This window comes from Balearica regulorum, chromosome 18 (genome assembly GCF_011004875.1).
Source record: "Balearica regulorum gibbericeps isolate bBalReg1 chromosome 18, bBalReg1.pri, whole genome shotgun sequence".
In the NCBI taxonomy this organism is placed as follows: domain Eukaryota; kingdom Metazoa; phylum Chordata; class Aves; order Gruiformes; family Gruidae; genus Balearica; species Balearica regulorum.
Window position 1 is genome coordinate 13,444,387 of NC_046201.1, and position 19,124 is coordinate 13,463,510.

General features: G+C 50.2%; 1 protein-coding gene across 4 annotated transcripts in view; it reads right to left on the minus strand.

The window, feature by feature from the left end:
- MAP2K4 (mitogen-activated protein kinase kinase 4) overlaps positions 1–13,420 on the minus strand; it is a 100,686-nt gene extending 87,266 nt beyond the window's left edge. For 2 of the 4 annotated variants that reach the window (XM_075770690.1, XM_075770688.1), the window contains exon 1: positions 13,252–13,420. In XM_075770690.1, the coding sequence (XP_075626805.1) occupies positions 13,252–13,405 (154 nt within the window). In that variant the 5' untranslated portion in view covers positions 13,406–13,420. Of the gene's footprint in view, positions 1–12,656; positions 12,965–13,251 lie in introns of those variants that run through there. The other 2 variants (XM_075770689.1, XM_075770691.1) reach the window with 2 other exon arrangements.
- Between the last annotated feature and the right edge of the window lie 5,704 nt (positions 13,421–19,124).

Consider the following 19,124-nt stretch of genomic DNA (forward strand, 5'->3'; position numbering starts at 1 on the left):
TCCAAGAAACAGGCTTTACGGAGGCAGTAGCAGCATGCACGTTGAAGGTGACGTAGCAACAGCTACTCAGTGGTCATGAAATCACCGCAATCTGGCAACTAAAAGAACATCTCCAGCCAATGACTGAAATTGTCTTCTGGAAAACTGTTTTCCAAAATGAGCTTGATATACTTACGTATGAGGTAGAAAGGGGCAACTACTGGAGACAAAATATAAAACTTGCAGTAGGATTTCTTGGGCATACAGCTTGCTAGCATCTCTAACCAGGGAGTGAAGGGGCTCTGACTGATCCTGGCAGTGAGCATGAGTGTGTGTGCACACGTAGGGAGGGGTGCCAGACACAATTCCCTCATTGCGTCTCCATTCTGTGATTACTTTGAAAGAGGTTTCCAAGGGTCTTTGTCTTCAAGTCCTAACACGGACCAGAGCATATCGAACTCATAGTTGTCTAAAACAACTGCCACACTTGGGACTGAGGGAACTTCTCTTGTAGCATATATTGGCTACCCTGTTCCTCTGAAACACTGGGCAAAATTACTTCACAGGATCACTTGCAAGTTCTGTTCACAGTTACTATTTCTGCAATACCCAAAGTACTGGGAATAGCCTCTTCCTCCAGCAGATCACAGTGGCAGCTTAGGGACTTTATGGGTAGAAATTTGGAAGAAACTATTGCTGCGAGACTGCTGCAAATGCACAGAGTGCTGCAACCCACTGTGAATGGGGACACTCAGCTCAGTCATCCCCTGGACCTCTCTGGATTTAGCACTGACTGAGCAGTCACTTGTTCTCCTGGCACAGGAGTCAATGTTCCTGCCGGGCAGTAAAGCAGCAGCAGCTCCTACCAGCTTGGACAAAGACGACCCAACCTTCACCTCCACCAGCTCAGCTGCCATGGAGCAACCAATATTGGTTGCTAAACCCACATCTCTTGAATGCGACACCCGAAAGGATAGCAAGATTTTGACCCCAGTATTATTACACCTGCAGTTTGGTGCACTGCTCCACAGTGTGGACAATCAACCAGCTGAAGAACGTTGCCACAGAGCGTTCGCTGTGTTTGGTTTGGGTCTCAAAGACTGAGGACATGCCAGCACAGGATTACTCTGAGGACACGAACAGTGGGCAGTCAGAGCTTCACTGCCAAAGTCAGAGTATTAATCAGATTGGAGAGGGAAACCCAACACAAACCCTCGCAGAAAGCTTCTATTTACTAAATGGAAATAGCACTGTGGACAAGCAGCTCCTGGACTCCATCCCAGGTGCCGTGAGAGCAGCACAGTGCCCTGGCATGAGGCAGGGTGCAGCTCAGACCTTTGGCAGCTCAGCGATGAAGCAGGTTCCCTACCGCCAGTTCAGTTATGGGCTCCTGTTCAAGTCAGTCGTGACTAAGACCCGTCTATATTAAAGCAAATGACCAGCCACAGAAACATTTCATGTCTTCGCTGAAGTAAACCCTGCATTCACACATTCTTCATTTACAGTTTATTTTTGTAGGGCAAGAAAAAAAAACCAGCCGTAGTGACAAATCAGACTTGGAATTTCCAGTTCAAGTCACAAAAGATCCCAAATCATGTCCCTGATGAGGAAACCAGCCGAGCCATTCTGTGCAAGCGTGCAGGCAGACACACATGGGCCACAGACAGCAGCTCCCACCACTCCGGTCTCAACCTTTGCCACTTCCACGCTTGCTGAGAAGATCCTTTTCCCTTTCGCTCAGCTGCGGTCCTCGTCGGCAGGATCAGCAGGGATGAAGCTACAGAAACAGGCCAGAGAGTAAATTCTCGTTCTCAGCCCCAAGGATGTCTAGCACCGATGCACAATGGCAAAGGAGCCTGTAGGAAGCGTATTTGGCCATGACTCTGGCATAACCAGCTGGGCAGATAAGCTCCAGGATGTTCCTCCAGCTCTTCTCAAAAAGAAATAAATTAATTAGAAATATATTTTAAAATAGATTTTGCATTTCCAGGAGAATACTGGCAAGCCTTTTCAGATATTCAACAACATGTGCCCCCAGTGCAGCAAGAACTCAATTGCCAAACTGCTGCCTAGAGCAGCACGTCTCCAAACCTTTACATCCAATCCGTTCTTCCGACAGAAGTCCAAGCTCATTCACAACTCCTTTGCATACATACTTATACCATACAGCCACACTTTCTCATTACAACAGCTGGGCTACATCAGATCAGAAAGGAGAGAATTGACCTCTACTTTTTCCCAAATCAGTAAGAAAACCAACTTTAAAAGCAGACACCCAAACATCCCAGTTTCCACACACTGACTGTTCCCACTACCCCAAGGCAAAAAGTACCTTGAAGAAAGGACAAAACTCCCTTGTCTATCCTCAGCCATGGGCCCTGCATGAAGCGGTTCTGATCATCCTCCCCCTTCCTACCTTCTGCCCACATTTCTGAGTGTGGCAGGAGAAAAGAAGAGGACATCAAAGGTAGGGCGAGGTTTCCAGTGTTTGGCATGAGACCAGGTCCTGAACTGACACCGTTCAGGAGGGGAACTGGTCTTTACAGGAAAACTCAGACATGGTCCCATCACTGCCCAGAAGGGATTTCCAAATGTAATGCTTTCATCTTAGTCCATAACCCCTCCCAGGTCAAAGCAACACAGCCATGTGTTTTTAAAGGAAACCGTTTTATCTCTGTCCACAAACCTCTTCAAAGTACAAACGCTTTGCTCTCTGGTCCAAATGCAAAGCAATGGCTAATTCAGTTCAGAGAACCACTTCCAGAGAATTAGGTCCAAAGCAAACCATAAATCCCTTTTGGTCCACAGAAAAAAATAAGCCTAGACAAAAACTGATAAAAGGACCAACTCCCTTTCAGCTCAGCTCTGTCTGCTCCCAACAGCTGTCCTCCTTACGCCACAGGGCATCTCCTGAACCACCTCAGAAATATCAGATAAATTATTCAAAACACAGACTAATTCCTGGTGCTTGGACTCTTTCTTTGCTCCAGGATCAGTGCAAACCGATTGCTTCCTGCGGGGCTCGCTCTGCCTCTGGTAAAGGGCAAACACAAAGACTTCGATTTGCAGAAGAGGAAATCAATTCAGCAACTAATAAATACGCAATTTGTGCAATATACATACTCTCCGTCTCCCTTGATGCTCATACAAAAGTTAATGGGCTGTACTCTGCTAAGCACAAAGTTATTGCACATGTTCACGTGAACGGCAGTTTAGCTCATTTGGGAATGGATGCTTGGCAACACCATGTTGTATTTCCTCATAAACAGCAATAGCAGAGATCCCTCCACAGAGGGCTACAGCCTGCGGAGTCAAGGTCACACATTTTGGAAGATGCTCTGCAGCATCACATGACGGTCCTGACGCAAATCCAGGCCAACGATACCTCACACACCCTGCACCGGGTCTGTGCAGGCATGGAGCAGGCATCCAACGGGTGGTGCAGAGATCTCCACGAGGACCTTTGCTTACCCATAGTCTGGTCTCCTCTCAAAAATTCACAGTCTCTGCACATAGAACTTAAATATACCTATGACATCTGTTAAAAGTCATGCTTGCACCTTGCCACCTAACGACGGGGAGGCACAAACACTCTGCAGCTGCACAAACTGTAGAACTTATCTTGAAGGAACAGCCACCTAATTAGACCAAGAAATGCACGTGATGGGTATCTTCAAGATCTGAAGCCCCTGTTCAAACAAAAGAAATCCCAGTAAGGTTGCACATACTCAGTTTAACTTAATTTAAAACAAAGCAGAGTGAAAAGTTTAGAACTGAAGTCAGCAACGCAGCCTGTCCAGAATACCTTCTCCTGAATGCAGATGCTCAGGCCAACATGAGGCTTTGCTGCCGTGGCCGAGGCACCCTCAAACACTGAGGCAGAGCAAGTTTTCGATTCTCCCTTCCCCTCTTATTGTCATTTCCAAATGTATTTGGCTGCCAAAGTTTAGCAGTCATCTTTTACATCCTTTGGTTTAAAATGAATCCCTCCCGTCCTCTGGGTGCTCCGAGTTTACCATATTAAATCACATAAATTGGTTCAAGTCTGTCCCACTGCAAATCTCCCTGCAGTCTATCCTTTCCTTCAACTTCAAGAAGTGTCTTGGAAAAAAGACTGGTCCAGTCAGGCACAGTTACTAAGAGGTAAAAACACTTGGATCAAAGGCAGGCAGGAAGCTAATTAGCTCCAATATGGTTCTCTTCTAACTCGTAAGTTATGGCACACCAGAGCCCTGATTTCATATGCTTGCGGCTTGCCAGCGCAACGCAACTGTGGAAATTTGCTTGATCCCTGACAAGTAAAAACACATATACAAAAACAAAACAAAAAACAAACCCAGAAAAATAGGAGCCAGATGAACTAACTGAGCCCGTCGCCCACACTGCCCACTCCAGTGATGCACCCAGGAGCGACAGCGGCTGGGGAGGCTGCATGAATTATTTTGGCAGCGGGGCAGCCTGGCAGCAGAGAGGCTCCTCGGCGAGACAGGAGCAACAGGCTGTCCCGCAGCCGGCGCACACCTCTGCCCTGCCAGCAACGCGAGCTATGAGGGCTATCTGGCCTTAGACGCTGACGTAGCGTCAGGGCCCGACAGGAGCTTGCGAGGGGACCCGCTTCCACATGCGAGCAATTGACTTAGGCTTAGATTAGTTTAGTGTGCGCAGGATTTAGGATGAACATACACCCGCTGCGGCACAGAGGCATGGTTAGACAAGTGTTGGCGCCAAGCCACCATGCTCTCCACCTGCCTCTGGGAAGGTGGGCTTCCTTCCTCCTGCCACCCCCAGCAGCATCGTCCTCACCGGCGCTGCAGCTCAGGGAGTTCTGCTGCCTGCAAGGGCAAGGCTCACTCCTCAGCTGTGATGGTCACAGGGCGAGGGGACCAGCACAGCTCCGACAAGAGATATGTTGAACAGAGTGAACAGAGAGAGGGGCCGTATATGTTCAAGGTATATCTGTACCAGCACTTGCAGTCAATACAAATCTTGTAACACAGGAATACCCCTTTGAGAGGCCGCCACATGTCATGCCACCTGCAGTGGCAGTTTTCCAAGCATCTTATATACAGTTTATACAAGTTCACCTAGCAAACCTCTGCAAGAGATGTGTAACAGAGATAACAACTCAGCAATGGTACAAGGAGGTGGGGTTGGGGCAGAAAACAGGGTGCAGAGTCACAGCAAAAATTACTTTTTCTTGTTCAGACACCCAGAAGAACCCCAAGTAAAAACCAAAGAGGGCTTCAAGGCTGCGCAAATCCTTCTTGCAAGCCCGTCCCAGGAGGAGATGAAACGCACCCTCCCTGCTATTTCACGCTTTACAGACAAGGACTTTGCCCCAGACACCTTCAGAATAACTTGGAACACTTCCTTTCTCATTGATTTTGATAATTAAATATTTTGGTATTTTAACAGTCACCCTAAACATCCAAGTCAGTTGCCTATACGAGGGGTGAGCCTCATGGCTTTTCAGATACCCTCTGAACAGAAGTGTCACCATCACCAGAGAGTGGCACATGCATATGGAGGGATAACTAACATGCACTAGCTCTTCCACTGCCAAAGCCCAGCAGACAGACAGTATTCAAGTTATCTATGAGTGGAACTGAACACACACAGGTGAAGTGTCTCTCACTAGGGACTTATCATGAGTTAACTACAGCACGTTAATTAATCCAGTTATAGCAACACATCTTTTTAAAAGGAAGACATTTTCAGCGCTCAACAGGCACTGCACTGTCATTTACCCACCACTTACACAATTCTTCTGCAATCAAACAAGTCTGCAACATAAAAAGAAATCTAAGAATCTAGAAGACAAATAAAAGCCTTTTGCAGGGAATGCCAGCACACTCAAATAACATGGTGCAGGATTCACTTTACTGAAGACCAAGCGAGCAGCACTGTGACTGTGCAGGGAGATTGCTGGAGGAGGGCTCCTCTGCCAGCAACCAATAACCAGAAACCACCCAAACTGATATAAAAAAACAACTTAAAAATTAAGTAACTACTGGACCGACTGACTTAACAACACAGATTCTCCTGAACTGGTGTCTTTACAGGGTCTGGGTTTCTCATTGTAGAAGAGATGTTAAAGCCCAACCATAAATGACCAGGATCAACACAGGAATCCCCAAAACATTTGTTCATCCCTCCAAAGCAGGAGGCCAGACTGTAACATAATAATAAACCATCCTGACCAGAATATCCATGGAAAAGCCCACTTCCCAAGGTGACAACCCCTGAACCATGATGAAAAAGTTCAACTGCCAAAATCAACCAAGTTTTCTTCAGCCTGCTGCTGCAGCGCAGCAATTCCCACCTCCCTGAGCAGGATGCTGCTGTCACAGCACACAGCAAAAGGGCAACAAAACCATACACATATAAGGAGGCATTTACATCTTTGGCAAATACAATGCAGTCCATTTTAAATAAGGTACATGAGATCTGGGGACATAACCAGCACCTTTTGAAAGCTGGCCCAGATCACTGCACTCCAGCCTTTGAGAGGATACCAGGAGCATCACATCCATTCAGAGGTTTTTGTACCTTCTTTATAAACATCACTTCAGTGAAGCTTGGATGGACATCTGCTGCCAGTTCCTGCCGTGCAGGCAGGGCACTACACAAACACCCCATGCAGCTTCTTTCTCTCAGAGTTTTTCTTTCCAGCCTCCACAGGCTTCCCATTGGGAAGCAGACCTCCATTTTTCTTTCAACTCACATAAAATCTTATCAAACCTAAATCCAACAGAAGACATCTGACTTCAAAGGCAACAATCACGTCCTAGCTGTACGACACTAACAAGGTGTTTATGTTTGTTTGATACACACAGAGCTTGATGTGGTTACACAAGACTCCTGTAAGTAATGCTTCACTGCATACACGACGGGACTATGAATAAAATTAATTTGGGGGACTCCCGAGCAAAACCAAGTTTGGAAAGTACACATTTTCTTTTTTTTTTTCTTCCTCACAAAACTCACCTTTCTGTCACTGAATGGTGCTCATTTTGACAGGCAACAGTGCGATTTCCACTCCTGTTGGCTCCATCAAATCAGCATAAAATAACTGAAAAAGCCTCCCAGCATCTGATGAGGCTAACTAGTATTTTTGAGCTGCTCCTTTACCCAGAAAACAGACACATTAAGAATGTCACTTGATTACAAGTAAACTAAAATGGAAAGCTGAAATGGAAAAACATATGCTTACATATAAAAACAGTCCTACACACGCAAGCATACACTAAGACTCAAACACAAAGCAGCTATGGTCAGCCATACCCTGGCAGAGGTACCATACAGGAATAAACTGGTAGGCACAAACAAACTTAAATACATTGGTTTGCTCACCACACAACTATCTTTACCTTCCATAATAAATGCAAACGTGTCCAAGTAGACATACACCCATCAATCTGACAAATCTGCCAGTGTCAGCTTGCACCAGCGGCGTATGTTAATGCACACCAGTTTTATAATTCCACTGTGGGCAAGAGTAAGTGCTGTCACCTTCTGATTTTATTCAGTTCCCACCCGCTAAAGATACAACTCACTTTGCCTATCTTAGAGTAAGAACAGGTAATTAATAGGCAGTGACAGATAACGCTTATTTTACTACCTGCTGAGGGCAAGGATTAATTCTCCCCTCCAGTCCCCTCTCTTTTCTTATCTTGTTCTTTTCTATCTTCCTTATTTTCTTATCTACATCATATGTTTCATTTTACCTGGCCATTCACACACTGCTTCATACCTAATCTGCTGCTCGCTTGCTGCTCCCTTTGCTTCACAGCCCCTCACCTTCCCCTGCCTTCTTGTTCCCCAAATTCCCCTCTTTGAGGTTCCCTACACAAACTGCTGTGTTTACTGGGGCTTCTCTTACTTTCTCCATCCATTACACCCTGCTGCTCAGAAAGGTAAATCCACCTTCTGACAGTGCCCACATGGTGCCCCAGCAGGTCCAACATCTCAGCATCAAGGCATCCCTACCTTGTTCCTCTCCTCCTCTGGGCCTGGCTCCAGGACCACCTTCAGCAGTGGGGAGAAGAGTTGCTTGGGTCACTCCTGCACTCACAAGGGCAGCAACACAAAGAGGAGAGGGATACAGGAGTCACAGCATCTCTTATTAAATTCCCGTACTGAGGATCTTCTGGTCACGGCGATGCCCACAAATGGTTTGAAGTAATATTCTGCTTTTGACAGCGCTGTCTGAAGTAGCTACGACTACTCCAAAGACACAGTGTAGATTATACACTGACATCAAATTCATCTGACCACGGTGACTGACAAAGTCCATGGCGGTGCTCACCAATTCTGTCCTCTGCCGAGCACGAACGACTCTTTACCTCTCAAAAAGCCTCTCAGAAGCTCTTTTCCACCAGGCAGAGAAAGGCACAGGGCAGAGCTCCCTCATACATAGGCAGACACCCACCTCCCAACTCCAATACATAACTGATGTCCTGAATGGCACCCAAGGGTGACAACGGGACTCTAGTTCGTCTCTTGATGCACAGAGATCCCTTGGCGACCTCCCTGTTCACGTTCATTACCTCATATCCACAGAGGACTCTCTAACCAGATAGGGACCTTCTCTGATTTTTGCTAGACAGAAAGGTTATGGCTGGAGTGCAGTAGAGAAGGCAAAGGCCTCAATGGGGGAGCAGACAGGACCACACATGTGAAGGGAACCAAGAATCCCAAATTCCATCCGAGTTCCCACTCAAAACATCTGAACCATCACATACACTCTGAAAAGACATATACAGTACATACGCTTTGCTTTCAAGACACCAGAGCACCCTGAGCAGCAGGTACTTCGAGAAGTCCCAGCTGCCTCCTGCCCAACACAGGAGCTGAATCTGTAACAGCCAGTCAAAAGCACTTCCAGCCCTGCTTGGCACTGGAGGTAGGACGAGTGACTCCACAGGTTGCAATTAGAATCAAAATTCTTCCTGTGCCTTGGAATTAATTACATTGCTAGATTTCACACCACCATTCTTCAAATGATAATTTTCTACATAATGTCAGCAGTAAAGACTATTACTAATTTTGGCAATGAGAGAAAGGCAAAATTGCTCCAATTACAGTTTGGGTGTTGTTTTCCTTAAATCACTGTCAAGCTTCCCACAGAATCTCTGTTTTCTCCACAAAACATCCAGGGCACTAAATATGCAGGGCTGCTCCTGGACTTTTGACATTACACATAACTAAGAAGGACAATTCTTCACACCAGCAGTCACCGGCATCCAGACGGACTTCGGTTTGCACACAACAAATAAAAATTACCATTTCAAAAATTATGAAACAGGATCTATTTTCAATACTTAGAATTCCAGCTCTCCTTTGTCTCTGAGCTGCCCAACCATGCCTTGAATGTGGCACCATCAACCACACTGGCCGAGGGAACCCTTTGGGGAAAAGCGAAGCTCCTGGGTTCATGGGCATGAACGACTGACACAATTAGCTAGGGGAAGACATAAGTACGAAGCTGCAACGTGCAAAAGACAAACAGTGAGAAGACCTGAAGCAACCTCTTGCTTGCGAGGCTTGAGGGCCACGGCTGCACATTAAGACCAGCATGAGGACAGCTAGGTGTCCCTTCATCTCAGTATTGTCACGTGGAGGAGCTTTAGCCTGTGCGCATCAGAAACGCTGTAGGCTATCAAATCAAAAACAGAGTGGCCTGCAGAGACCTTCTGAATCTACTGCCCCAGCTCCAGACATCAACATGACAGGCTTCGATTTCCATGAAGGCTTCTCCCCTGCACCACAACCCCTCACCTTCTCCCTACCCCCAGCCATCGCTGAACTCCCCGACAGCAGATACCCCTTACGAAACCACCAGCCATCGTACCAAAACAGCAAGCCCCTGCGAGAGGCTCTCACCGCAGGCCAGCTTGCCCAACCCCGTGTCCTCTGGGCACAGACTCAAAAGCAATGGATCGCTGTCCAGAGGAGCAGGCCACAGCCCCCAGAGCCATCCTGCCCTCTCCCACTCCCATCACCTCCCTCGCAGCAGCAGTTCCACAAGCCGGGTCAGAGAGTGTTTCTGGCTGAAAATTAACTAAGCAAAACTTTTGGGGGGTTTGTTTGTTTTTTTAATACAATTACTTGTTTCCAGCTTAATGACTTCCCTGCTCCACCTTGCCATTTAAAGCAAATTAAATCAACACTGACACAGTCCTACCTACTTTTCTCCCCACCCAGCAATGCATTCCCGCACCTCCCTTGCGCCAGTGCTCGCCCAACCCCACCGCAGGCAAACGCTGGGCATCCCAACCACAGAAAACTCACCGCTTTTGGGTGGGTGTGCTTTGTGACAGCTCACCTTGCCTTGGTGTCAGCAGGACACATGCCTGGGGCAAGGCCACAGTACACCTCTGAGAGGAGCCAGACCTGCGACCGCAGACCACCTGCAGACACGTCCCACGCCTTCCCATCCCACCCAGAGACTCCCTGGGCTTCGCACAGGCGGTTGTGTGGCAGTAAAGGGTTGTCCTCACGGGATGGAGTTTCTTGCTGGCTGCAGGAACTTGCCTTCACCTCCACTGCCACAGCAACCTGCTCCTCCAGAGCCCACCCAGGATCCTGCACTCAGCTCCTCCCAGGGCACCTAAACCCTCAACTGTTACCTTAAAAAAAAAAACCAAAAAACCCAACCAAACCCCAAACCACCCCTAACACCAGCTTTCACCACAAGCACTTCTGTATCATCAAACTGGCACCCTCGTCCTGAATTCCTAACTAAAAAGCCACTTTAAACCAACTACAAAAGCAACAACTGCCTTTCCTCCACCTGGAGAAAGAATGCAGATGCTACATCATCACAAACTTAGAGGGCATCACAGTTTCTCAAGTCAGGGTGCAAACCAACTCTCAGCCCTGAAAATACATGGGATTCAGGGGAACAATTCATAAATACAAAAAACAGGGGTCAGGTGGAAAAACAAGGGGCAACACACAGATTTGTAACTGCACTGCAACAAGGCTATTTCTTGTTTTATTGCAATGGCTTCATGACATCACAGACAGGTTTTTAATCCATGCACTTAATTTGCAAGATTTGAGATTCCAGTTTCCGAAAGATGTTGTAAACATGGATAATGCCACCTCCCCAGCGCCCAAGAGGTGCCCGCTCTGTCTAGCAAGCATGAGAGCTTCACATGAGGAAAGCTGCAAATGGCAAAAATTCACCTTTCTATTCCAAGTATATAAAACTCTTTAGGTTATAGCATCAGTCCTCTGCCCGAACAGGTCCCCGTCAGTCTCAGTGCAGTTTGTCCTAGCAGGACAGAACACAGATAATAGCTGACAACTGTGACAAACACTATTTGCTGAGAGCACCTGCACCTCTCTCTCAGAAAGCGACCTTTCCTTCTTCTATTAAAAAATAATGAAAGAGTTCCCAAAACAGGGCAAACAGCTTCTTTAGTATTACCATCCCCATATTAAATAAAAAAATAAAATAAACCAGTATTGTGTCACCTCAGCCTAATGAAGCCTAAAAGGTTGTTCAAGCAGAGAGTATTTTCCAGTGGCCTAACGTTAAAGGAAAAACTCGGAAGGTGTTTGCTGTGGCTCTTCTGAAAAATAAACATCCACCGTTTCTGCAAGAGCACTCAACCGTCAACAAGTGCAGGTGGGAACCCTGGCAACATGACCCTACTGCAACACCGTAAATTTCCATCAGAATAAACCAAAACCGAACCAGAAGATCACCACTGAACTGTTTTTACTCAAATATCTGCCTTGAGATAAGCGCATAAGCGGGCACAGAGGGCAAGGGAGCACCGCGCACTGCGGCTGGCCGGCGGCACAGCCGGGGTGCCCCAGGGCCGGGCCGCCCCAGGGCCGGGCCGTGCTGCCGCAGGCCGAGGCGTTCGGAAACACCGGCCCGGCCGCCTGCCTGCTCCCCCCGCCCGGGGCCGCGTCCCGGGCAGCACGGCGGGGCTCCCGCCTGCGGAATGATGCTGCTGCGCGCGGCCTGCGCGGGTCACCCCGGAGAGGCCGCACAATCGTCCCCGGCTGGAGGAAGCCAGAGCCGCGTCCCGCCGGCCTTTGTCCCGCTCCGGGGCTCCCTCCGGCCGCCCAGGGCGGCGCAGCCCCCGCCGAAGGTAATGGCTCCCGGGCAGCCTCCGCGCTCCTCGGCAGCCCCGGGCGCAGCGCCGCGGCGGCGGGTAGGGCCGCCCTTCCTGCCGGGGAGCCCGCCGGGCGCGGCCGGGCCGTCGAGCGGGGCCGGGCGCGGCGGGAAGCGGCAGCCGCAGGGAGCGGCGCGGCAGGCCCGGAGCGGGGCCTGCCGGGGCCGGGCTGAGCTTCCCCCCCACCCCCCGCCGGCATCCCAGCGACCAGGAGCCGCCCCGAGGGACGGCGGCGCGGGTCTCCCGCAGGCAGCGCCGCTTCGGACGGCGGGCACGGCCGCGCCCCGGCGGGCTCCCGAGAGCCCCAGCCCGCCCGGGGCCCAGCGCGGGGGGCACGGGGCGGCCGGCGCCGCCAGCCAGCTCGAGGGTTCGCCCTCGGGAGTGGCCGCCCGGCGGCGCCGCGCTCGGCCCGGGCATGGCGAGACCCGCGGCGGGCACCGCGCTCCCAGGGCCCGGCCCAGCCCGCCGAGGCCTAGAGCGGGGCGCGCCGCCCGGCCCGGAAGCGACGGCCGGGCCGCGGCCTAGCGCGGGGCTGCTTACCCTGCATGCTGCTGGCGGCGGCGTGCGCCTGCGGGCCGCCCGGGCCCGGCCCGCTCCCGCCGCCGGCGCCGGAGCCGCTGCTGGGGCTGGGAGTCGCCATTGTGTGCGCGGAGAGGGAGCAGCGCGGCGGCTGCAATGCAGCAGGGACCCTCCCAGGCAGGACACCTAGAGCCCCGCCGCCGTATAGCAGCCGCCGCCGCTGCTGCTGCTGCCGTCGCCGCCGCCGCCCCGTCCGCCCCCGGGCTGGGGCCGCCGCTTAACCCCTCCCAGGCGGGGCACCCGCAGCCCCGGCGCCCTGCGGCAGCCGCTGCGGCGGGGCGGGAGCGGGCGCTGCCTCCCGCGGGGAGGGGAGAAGCCCCCGCCGCCCCCCCCCCCCCCCCCCCGGGGCCGCGCTCGGCCGGGCTGTCTGCCGAACCCCCGCCGGCCCCGCCGCGCTCCCTTCCCCGGGAGCTGCGCGTCCCCGGGGTCCCCGTTCCCAGCGCCAGCAGCCCCCGCTCGGCTCCCCCCGGCAGGAGGGGCACCACCCCCTCCCCTCGCCCTCCGCCCCGCTGGGCCACGGCTCCCCCCGGCAGCCCTGCGCGGCGCTGGGCCCCACCGCGACCGCGTCCCGCCACGTTTTGCCCCGGCAGTCCCCGTGGCCGCGGGTGCCCACGATCTGCTCTCCATCTCCCCTCTTCGCACTCGGGGAGTTCGCTTGAAGGCCGGCAGTTGGTCCAAGCAGTTTTATCGCATTTCTCATCGTCACCCATGACTTTTCCTCCCACGCAAGCAGCTACTTGCTAACTTCTTATGTCTTCCCTGAGACCCCTTCCCTGGCCTCCACAGGGCATAACTTCCTCCTGTGTTTTCCATGACACCCTGGGCATCATCCCCTTTCTGCCACCATCAGTGTCCTCCACATTTTCTTCCTCTCTTAGCCACTGCTGTCCATTCCAGCACATTGTTTCTGATCCTACCTCTAATCCAGCAAATTTACACCCTTGGTCATAGGGGCAGCACGTGCCAGGAATTAGAGCGGTGAAACAGGTCCCCCACAGATGTGGGCTCTCTCTCCAGCCCGCTGCATGACTTGGGCAAGTCCCTTTGCCAACAGGAGTCCTTGTTTCCCCATCTGTGGAACAGAAATACTACTGACCTCCTTTATGAATTGAGATCTGCTAATGAAAGAGCTGGGGACACTCGTACTTTGAGCTAAGGAAAGCAGCTTCTCCTCTCCTGGAGTCTTCTGGTCTCTCTGCTCAGCTGCATGCGGGGTCAGGGAGATGGGCTGAGACCCAAGAAGTAGTCCCCAGGACACAGAAGGAGCCCAGCCTTCTGCCCAAACCCTGCTCTCCAGTGAATATCTCACGCTCTGCAGAGCTTTCTCAGGAGGTGGGAAAAGGGGGCAGAGCTGGTCCTCCCAACTCCTGCTAGTCCAGCAAAGTCATCTTCCTCCCTGCCAGGGATGCAGCTTTATTTGCCTTGGGGAACACTGTCACCTCCTTACGCACTCAAGCCAAAATCACAGTAACTTATTTACTGGGTTTGAACTTTGGCTGTTACCCTACGCTGTCCCACCCTGGTCTCTGCTCTCTCTGGGGACGTTGCTGACTCAAAGCCGCATACAGCCTGTCCCCTCCACTGCTTTGGTTGGAGAGGAGCAGGAAGCAGTTGCACCCAGAGCTTCCCACAAGAACAGTCCTTCCTGAATGTGGTTTGTGTGGGCACCATGAGTGGTAACCATCAGTGCCAGCACCTGGCAGAGCCTGTAACAAAGACCACAGACCCCACAGCGTGCAGCAGCACAAGCACACGTGTCCAGGTGAAGGCATGCCCTTATCCTCTCCTCCCATATGAGATACCTCACTGCCTAGCACAAAGCAGGATCCCAACCCTGTATCTTCACCTACCTAATACCAGGGAACACCAAGGGCAGCTGCTTTGCAAGGAAGGAGCCACAGGAGTTGGGCTAACACAGTGGATGGGCAGTGGCCTCAGCAGCAAGAGCCCAGACTTGAGCAAGGTGAGCAGGGCAGGTCCCACAGCAGTAACCAGGTTCAGCCTGGACTCCAGACAAGTCTACTGCAATGAGCAGGGCTGAGGTTAAGTCAAGTTCCCAGGACATGGCCAGGCATGGCAGCAATGCAGCTGTAACATAGCTTAGGTGGGAACCAAAGTAAAAGCTTTTGCTAAAAACAGCTCCCAAAGGAAAGGATGAAGAGTGACTTCTCCACCCACCTTCCCCAGACCTCTTCCAGCTTTTTGTCAAAGTGCTCCAAGGCCACCTGATGCTTGTTAAACTGCTTGCTCTTACCAGCAAACTGGCCTTAAATGCTGAGAGCTAAACTCCGGGGGGGGGAAGCAGTCCAGGTCCTGACACAAAATACACACACCCCCACCCACCCCTTCCCTCTCTCCTTCTCTCTTTCTAGTTCAACAACTTCCCTTTCTCTTCCCTGTCTGAAGCCTTCTCTTCAGCCCTAACCAAGCACGCAGGTCCAAAGTTGGCATCTTGCAGGCCATGGTACAGAAACCCAGTGCTTGCCAGCAAACACTGGCAGAAACTGACAGCTGGCTTCCACCTCACTTTGTGCCACCTGCATGTGGTTTCCTTACAATTAGGCAAAATCCTACTGTTTGTCCTTCCCCCCCTGCAAATCTGGGATGATCAACAATACCTGTCCTGACAGATGTTTGTGAAACCTGTTCTTAAAGACCTCCAGTGATGGAGATTGCACCATCCTTCAGCAATCTGTTTTGGCACACTTCTATCCTGACATTATCTGAAATTATCTGAACTTAAGCTTTTTTATCTCAGCTGAAATCCTTTATATCCTGCCCTATTCGCTATGGCCATGGCCGCCTTTGGAATGACCTCTTAGGCACTTGATGACTATAATGTTTCCCTTCCCCTCCTTGCTCCAGCTTTCTCTTCTACAGACTACATCGACTCATTTCTTTCAGCCTTTCTTCATGTTTTCTGTACCTCCAGCATCCTCGCTGACCTCATTTGACTTTTTTCTGTTGATCTGCATTTTTGGAAGCACTGTGTCCCTAGCTAGGCATATTACTCCAGCTTGCCTTGGAGGCTACACTCCTGGCGCGTATGCTCTGGAGTGGTGGTTGCCTTTCCCATTGCTGGTGTTCAGTTTGATCTCCATTATACCTTGGACTCTTTCCTGAAAAACTGCATCCACCCAGTTGTTCCCTTACTTGTATTTGTGTTGCTCACTGTTCGTAAAGGTAATACTCAAAGTTGTACCTGTTGAATTTTACCCTATAGGTTTCAGCCCATTTCTCTCATTTGTCAGTCTGGTGGTGAATTCTGTTGGTTTTGCTGCCCTTCGCAGCCTGGAGTAAGGCACTCATGGGTGTTAATCATCCAGGCTGTTAACTGAAATAATTAAAAAGATCTGGTGTCAGAATGGACCTCTGCAAAAATCCCTTCAATACGCCCTTCCATTTTGACAACCGCTGATAATTAGCACTTGAGATACAATTATCTCACCAGTTTTGCACTCACCATGTGGTCATATCTTTTTAACAGAGGGTCAGGACAGCTAGTGTTAAAAACCTTCCTAAATCAACATTATGACATCTGCTGCTTTTCACTTTATGACTAAAAAATTGTGCCATAGCAGGACCTCAGACTGGTTTGTCAGCATTTGTTCCTGATGAGTTCACGGTGGCTGTTGTCCACCCCCTTGCTGCACTCCAAGTGCATACAAATGTCTTGTTTAACAGGTTGTTCCAGAACTTTTCTGGGAATTGAGAATTACTTTAAATTAGGATTAAAGAAAGCAGCTGACAAAGCATAAACAGGATCAGTTTGGGTGAGCTCTTTAAAACTAATGAGGTAGGAAGAAGGTTTGTAATATAGGATTATAATAAGGACAAGAAGGAGGTCAATCTGTTGAACACTTGCGACATGTATCCCCTGAAGGTAGTGAATCAGTGACCGTGGGGCTCCATCCTTCCCTGCTTATGGCACCTGACCCAGGGGTTAATGCCACTAAACCCAAAGCCCTTTGGCAATAGCAACCGTGTAACACACGTTTATCTGCAGATGTCTCTCTCTGAATTGCAGTCAGGGCCCTTGGGCCAGGAACACACCAAAGCCCCGAGCCCTTCACCTCTCCACCCGGAGCCCCTGCACCAGTTTAGATCGGGTCAAAACCAATCTGCAGTCGTTCATGGCAGCATTACCGGTGTCCACAAAGACGAGCGCTATTATGGAGCTGGTCACTGGGATGGGCGGCTGTGGCAATGCTTCAGTGATATCCCTGGTACAGGCTCTTGGGAAACAGCCTGGCGCTCCCAATATAACAGCCTGGCTGCGGCACTCTCATCTGAAAGCCTCTGTCCTTTACAGGCGGAGTTGCCGAACTTTAGATAAGCTCAGGCTTCTATGAGCTAAGTCACAGGCTCCAGAGAGGCATAGGGAGGGAAAATGTTTTATCTAGTATTGAGGAACTAATTTTCAAGTAGCTCAAATTATACTCAAGGGTATTGAATGTTCTCGGCCTCCCTCTTACGGGAGAAAGCAGTATTGCTGGAGACTGTCTTCAGACAGACAGTCTGCTAAGTCCACGGAGCAGGGGTGGTTATAGCAAGTGCTCATGATAGTTGGTAAAGTTTTAAAGTGAACCTCGACCTTTTCTTTGCAATAAGCACACCAAACACTAAAAATCCTTTATATTTTTAAAACACGCTACAGCCCAATTCCTTTTGAATTAGTGCAGCAAAGAACGAGACAGATTCAGCTGCCACGGTGGGTAAAGCCATCCCCTCCTTCCTGCCCTGTCCTCACAAGAGGCAGGTGGGCCTTTTGCCCTCTCTTGCTCTTGTCACCGAACTCCGCTCACTTGCAGGGTTGCCAAACCCTCCACACCATCCTTCCCAAGGGCCCAGGAGAAGCTGCTTTCTGCCAGCCCTGCAGCCCCTGCCCTGCTGCAGAAGTTCTGTCCCACTCCAGGCAGGGCCCTGGCTGTGCTGCCCTGGCTGTTCCTCTGCCTCTCTCCCAGTCTGCACCAGTTTCTCCCAGCTGCTCTCCAGAAGCTGCAGTCCCCTCTGGACCTGCAGCCCTGCACCAGGGATGTGGCAAACAGCAGCCCAGCCGGGCACAGAAACCAGGTGCAATAGCTTATGACCTGGGACTGGACAAATGAGAGTCACGGAGTTCATCACAGCTGAATTTTCTTTTTGCAAGAAAAAATGGAAAGTAATTCATAATTTTGTTTCCCACACAAAGAGATGGTGTGCCTGAAAAGCTTCTCTGCTTTTATTTTCCTGTCATATAAATTACTCTAATGAAAGACACACCGTCTCTGACACTCTTCTCTCTTATTAACACCACTGTTACTTTTTTAATCCTTGACATTTCCATTTTCCAGCCCAAGACACCTCCCCTCCCTTAGAAAAGACATTCAAAAGCCCATCCTGGACCTGGAAACAAAGCATGAAAGGGACTCATTACTCCAGCACATTAATAGGTTCATTACTGGAACACTGGTCCTTCAAGGTGAGGGGAAGTGACTGAAGATCTGGGGACAGAGGTTACACCACAAAGACAAACATCGCTAAGCGCCCTCCAGTGAGGTCCTGCCTCCTTAAAAAACCTGAATCAGGAGTGTGGTGTAGTTCATGGTGCCTCAGCCAAGGAGTGCAGCTCCATGGGGACCTACTGAGAAACTGCAGGGACGTTTGGACTGTTGCTCTTGCTAATCCATGCATCAAGCTAGGTTTGGTAAGAGGATAACAAAATGTGGAGTGCACTTCCCCAGCTTTCCTTTAAGCATTTTTAGTCCCTGCCCGGAGTGCCTGTGAATAGGGAAGTCGCTCTCTTCAGGGTGCCTGTAGAGAGTGGTTTAATTTTCCTGGGCTTCAGGATGGGAATGTGAATCAATTTAAATGTCGGGAGGGAATCAGTTATCATGAACATGGCCTGCTGTTCTGCCTGCAGCTGCCAGCAGTTGTTTAATGTACAAAATAACACAATTATTGTGAACCATAATGCCTACTCAGTGGAGCTGTAACAATGGCAGCCATTTACAAAGACAGCTCTTACCTCTCTGTGACTTTCTCTGCAGTAATTTCATCTCTCCTAACCTGATCAAGGAAAGACTCAGTTAAAAATAACAGGAGAAATGAGCATTAATGCTCTCCACAAATGTAGAAACATTCATGTGTCCTCCTCGTAACAGTTCAGCAGAACCTAATTCTGTTGGGGACGGAGGGCGCTGTATTACGCTGTACTGAAATCCGTGGGAGAAAAGATCTGACAGAGACTCGGTTTGGTAGGTGGATGTGATAGCTATAACATTTCTTGAAGGGCCCACTTCCAGTTCATCACTACTTATCACTTTTGGTCGTAAATGATCAGTGAATGATGAGGCAGTACTATTTTGAGCAATATCCTTTTTGTTCTCCAGACTACACAAAAAGTCTGAATCTCTTAAATACAAACCTAATCCTAAACTGTTCAGCCAT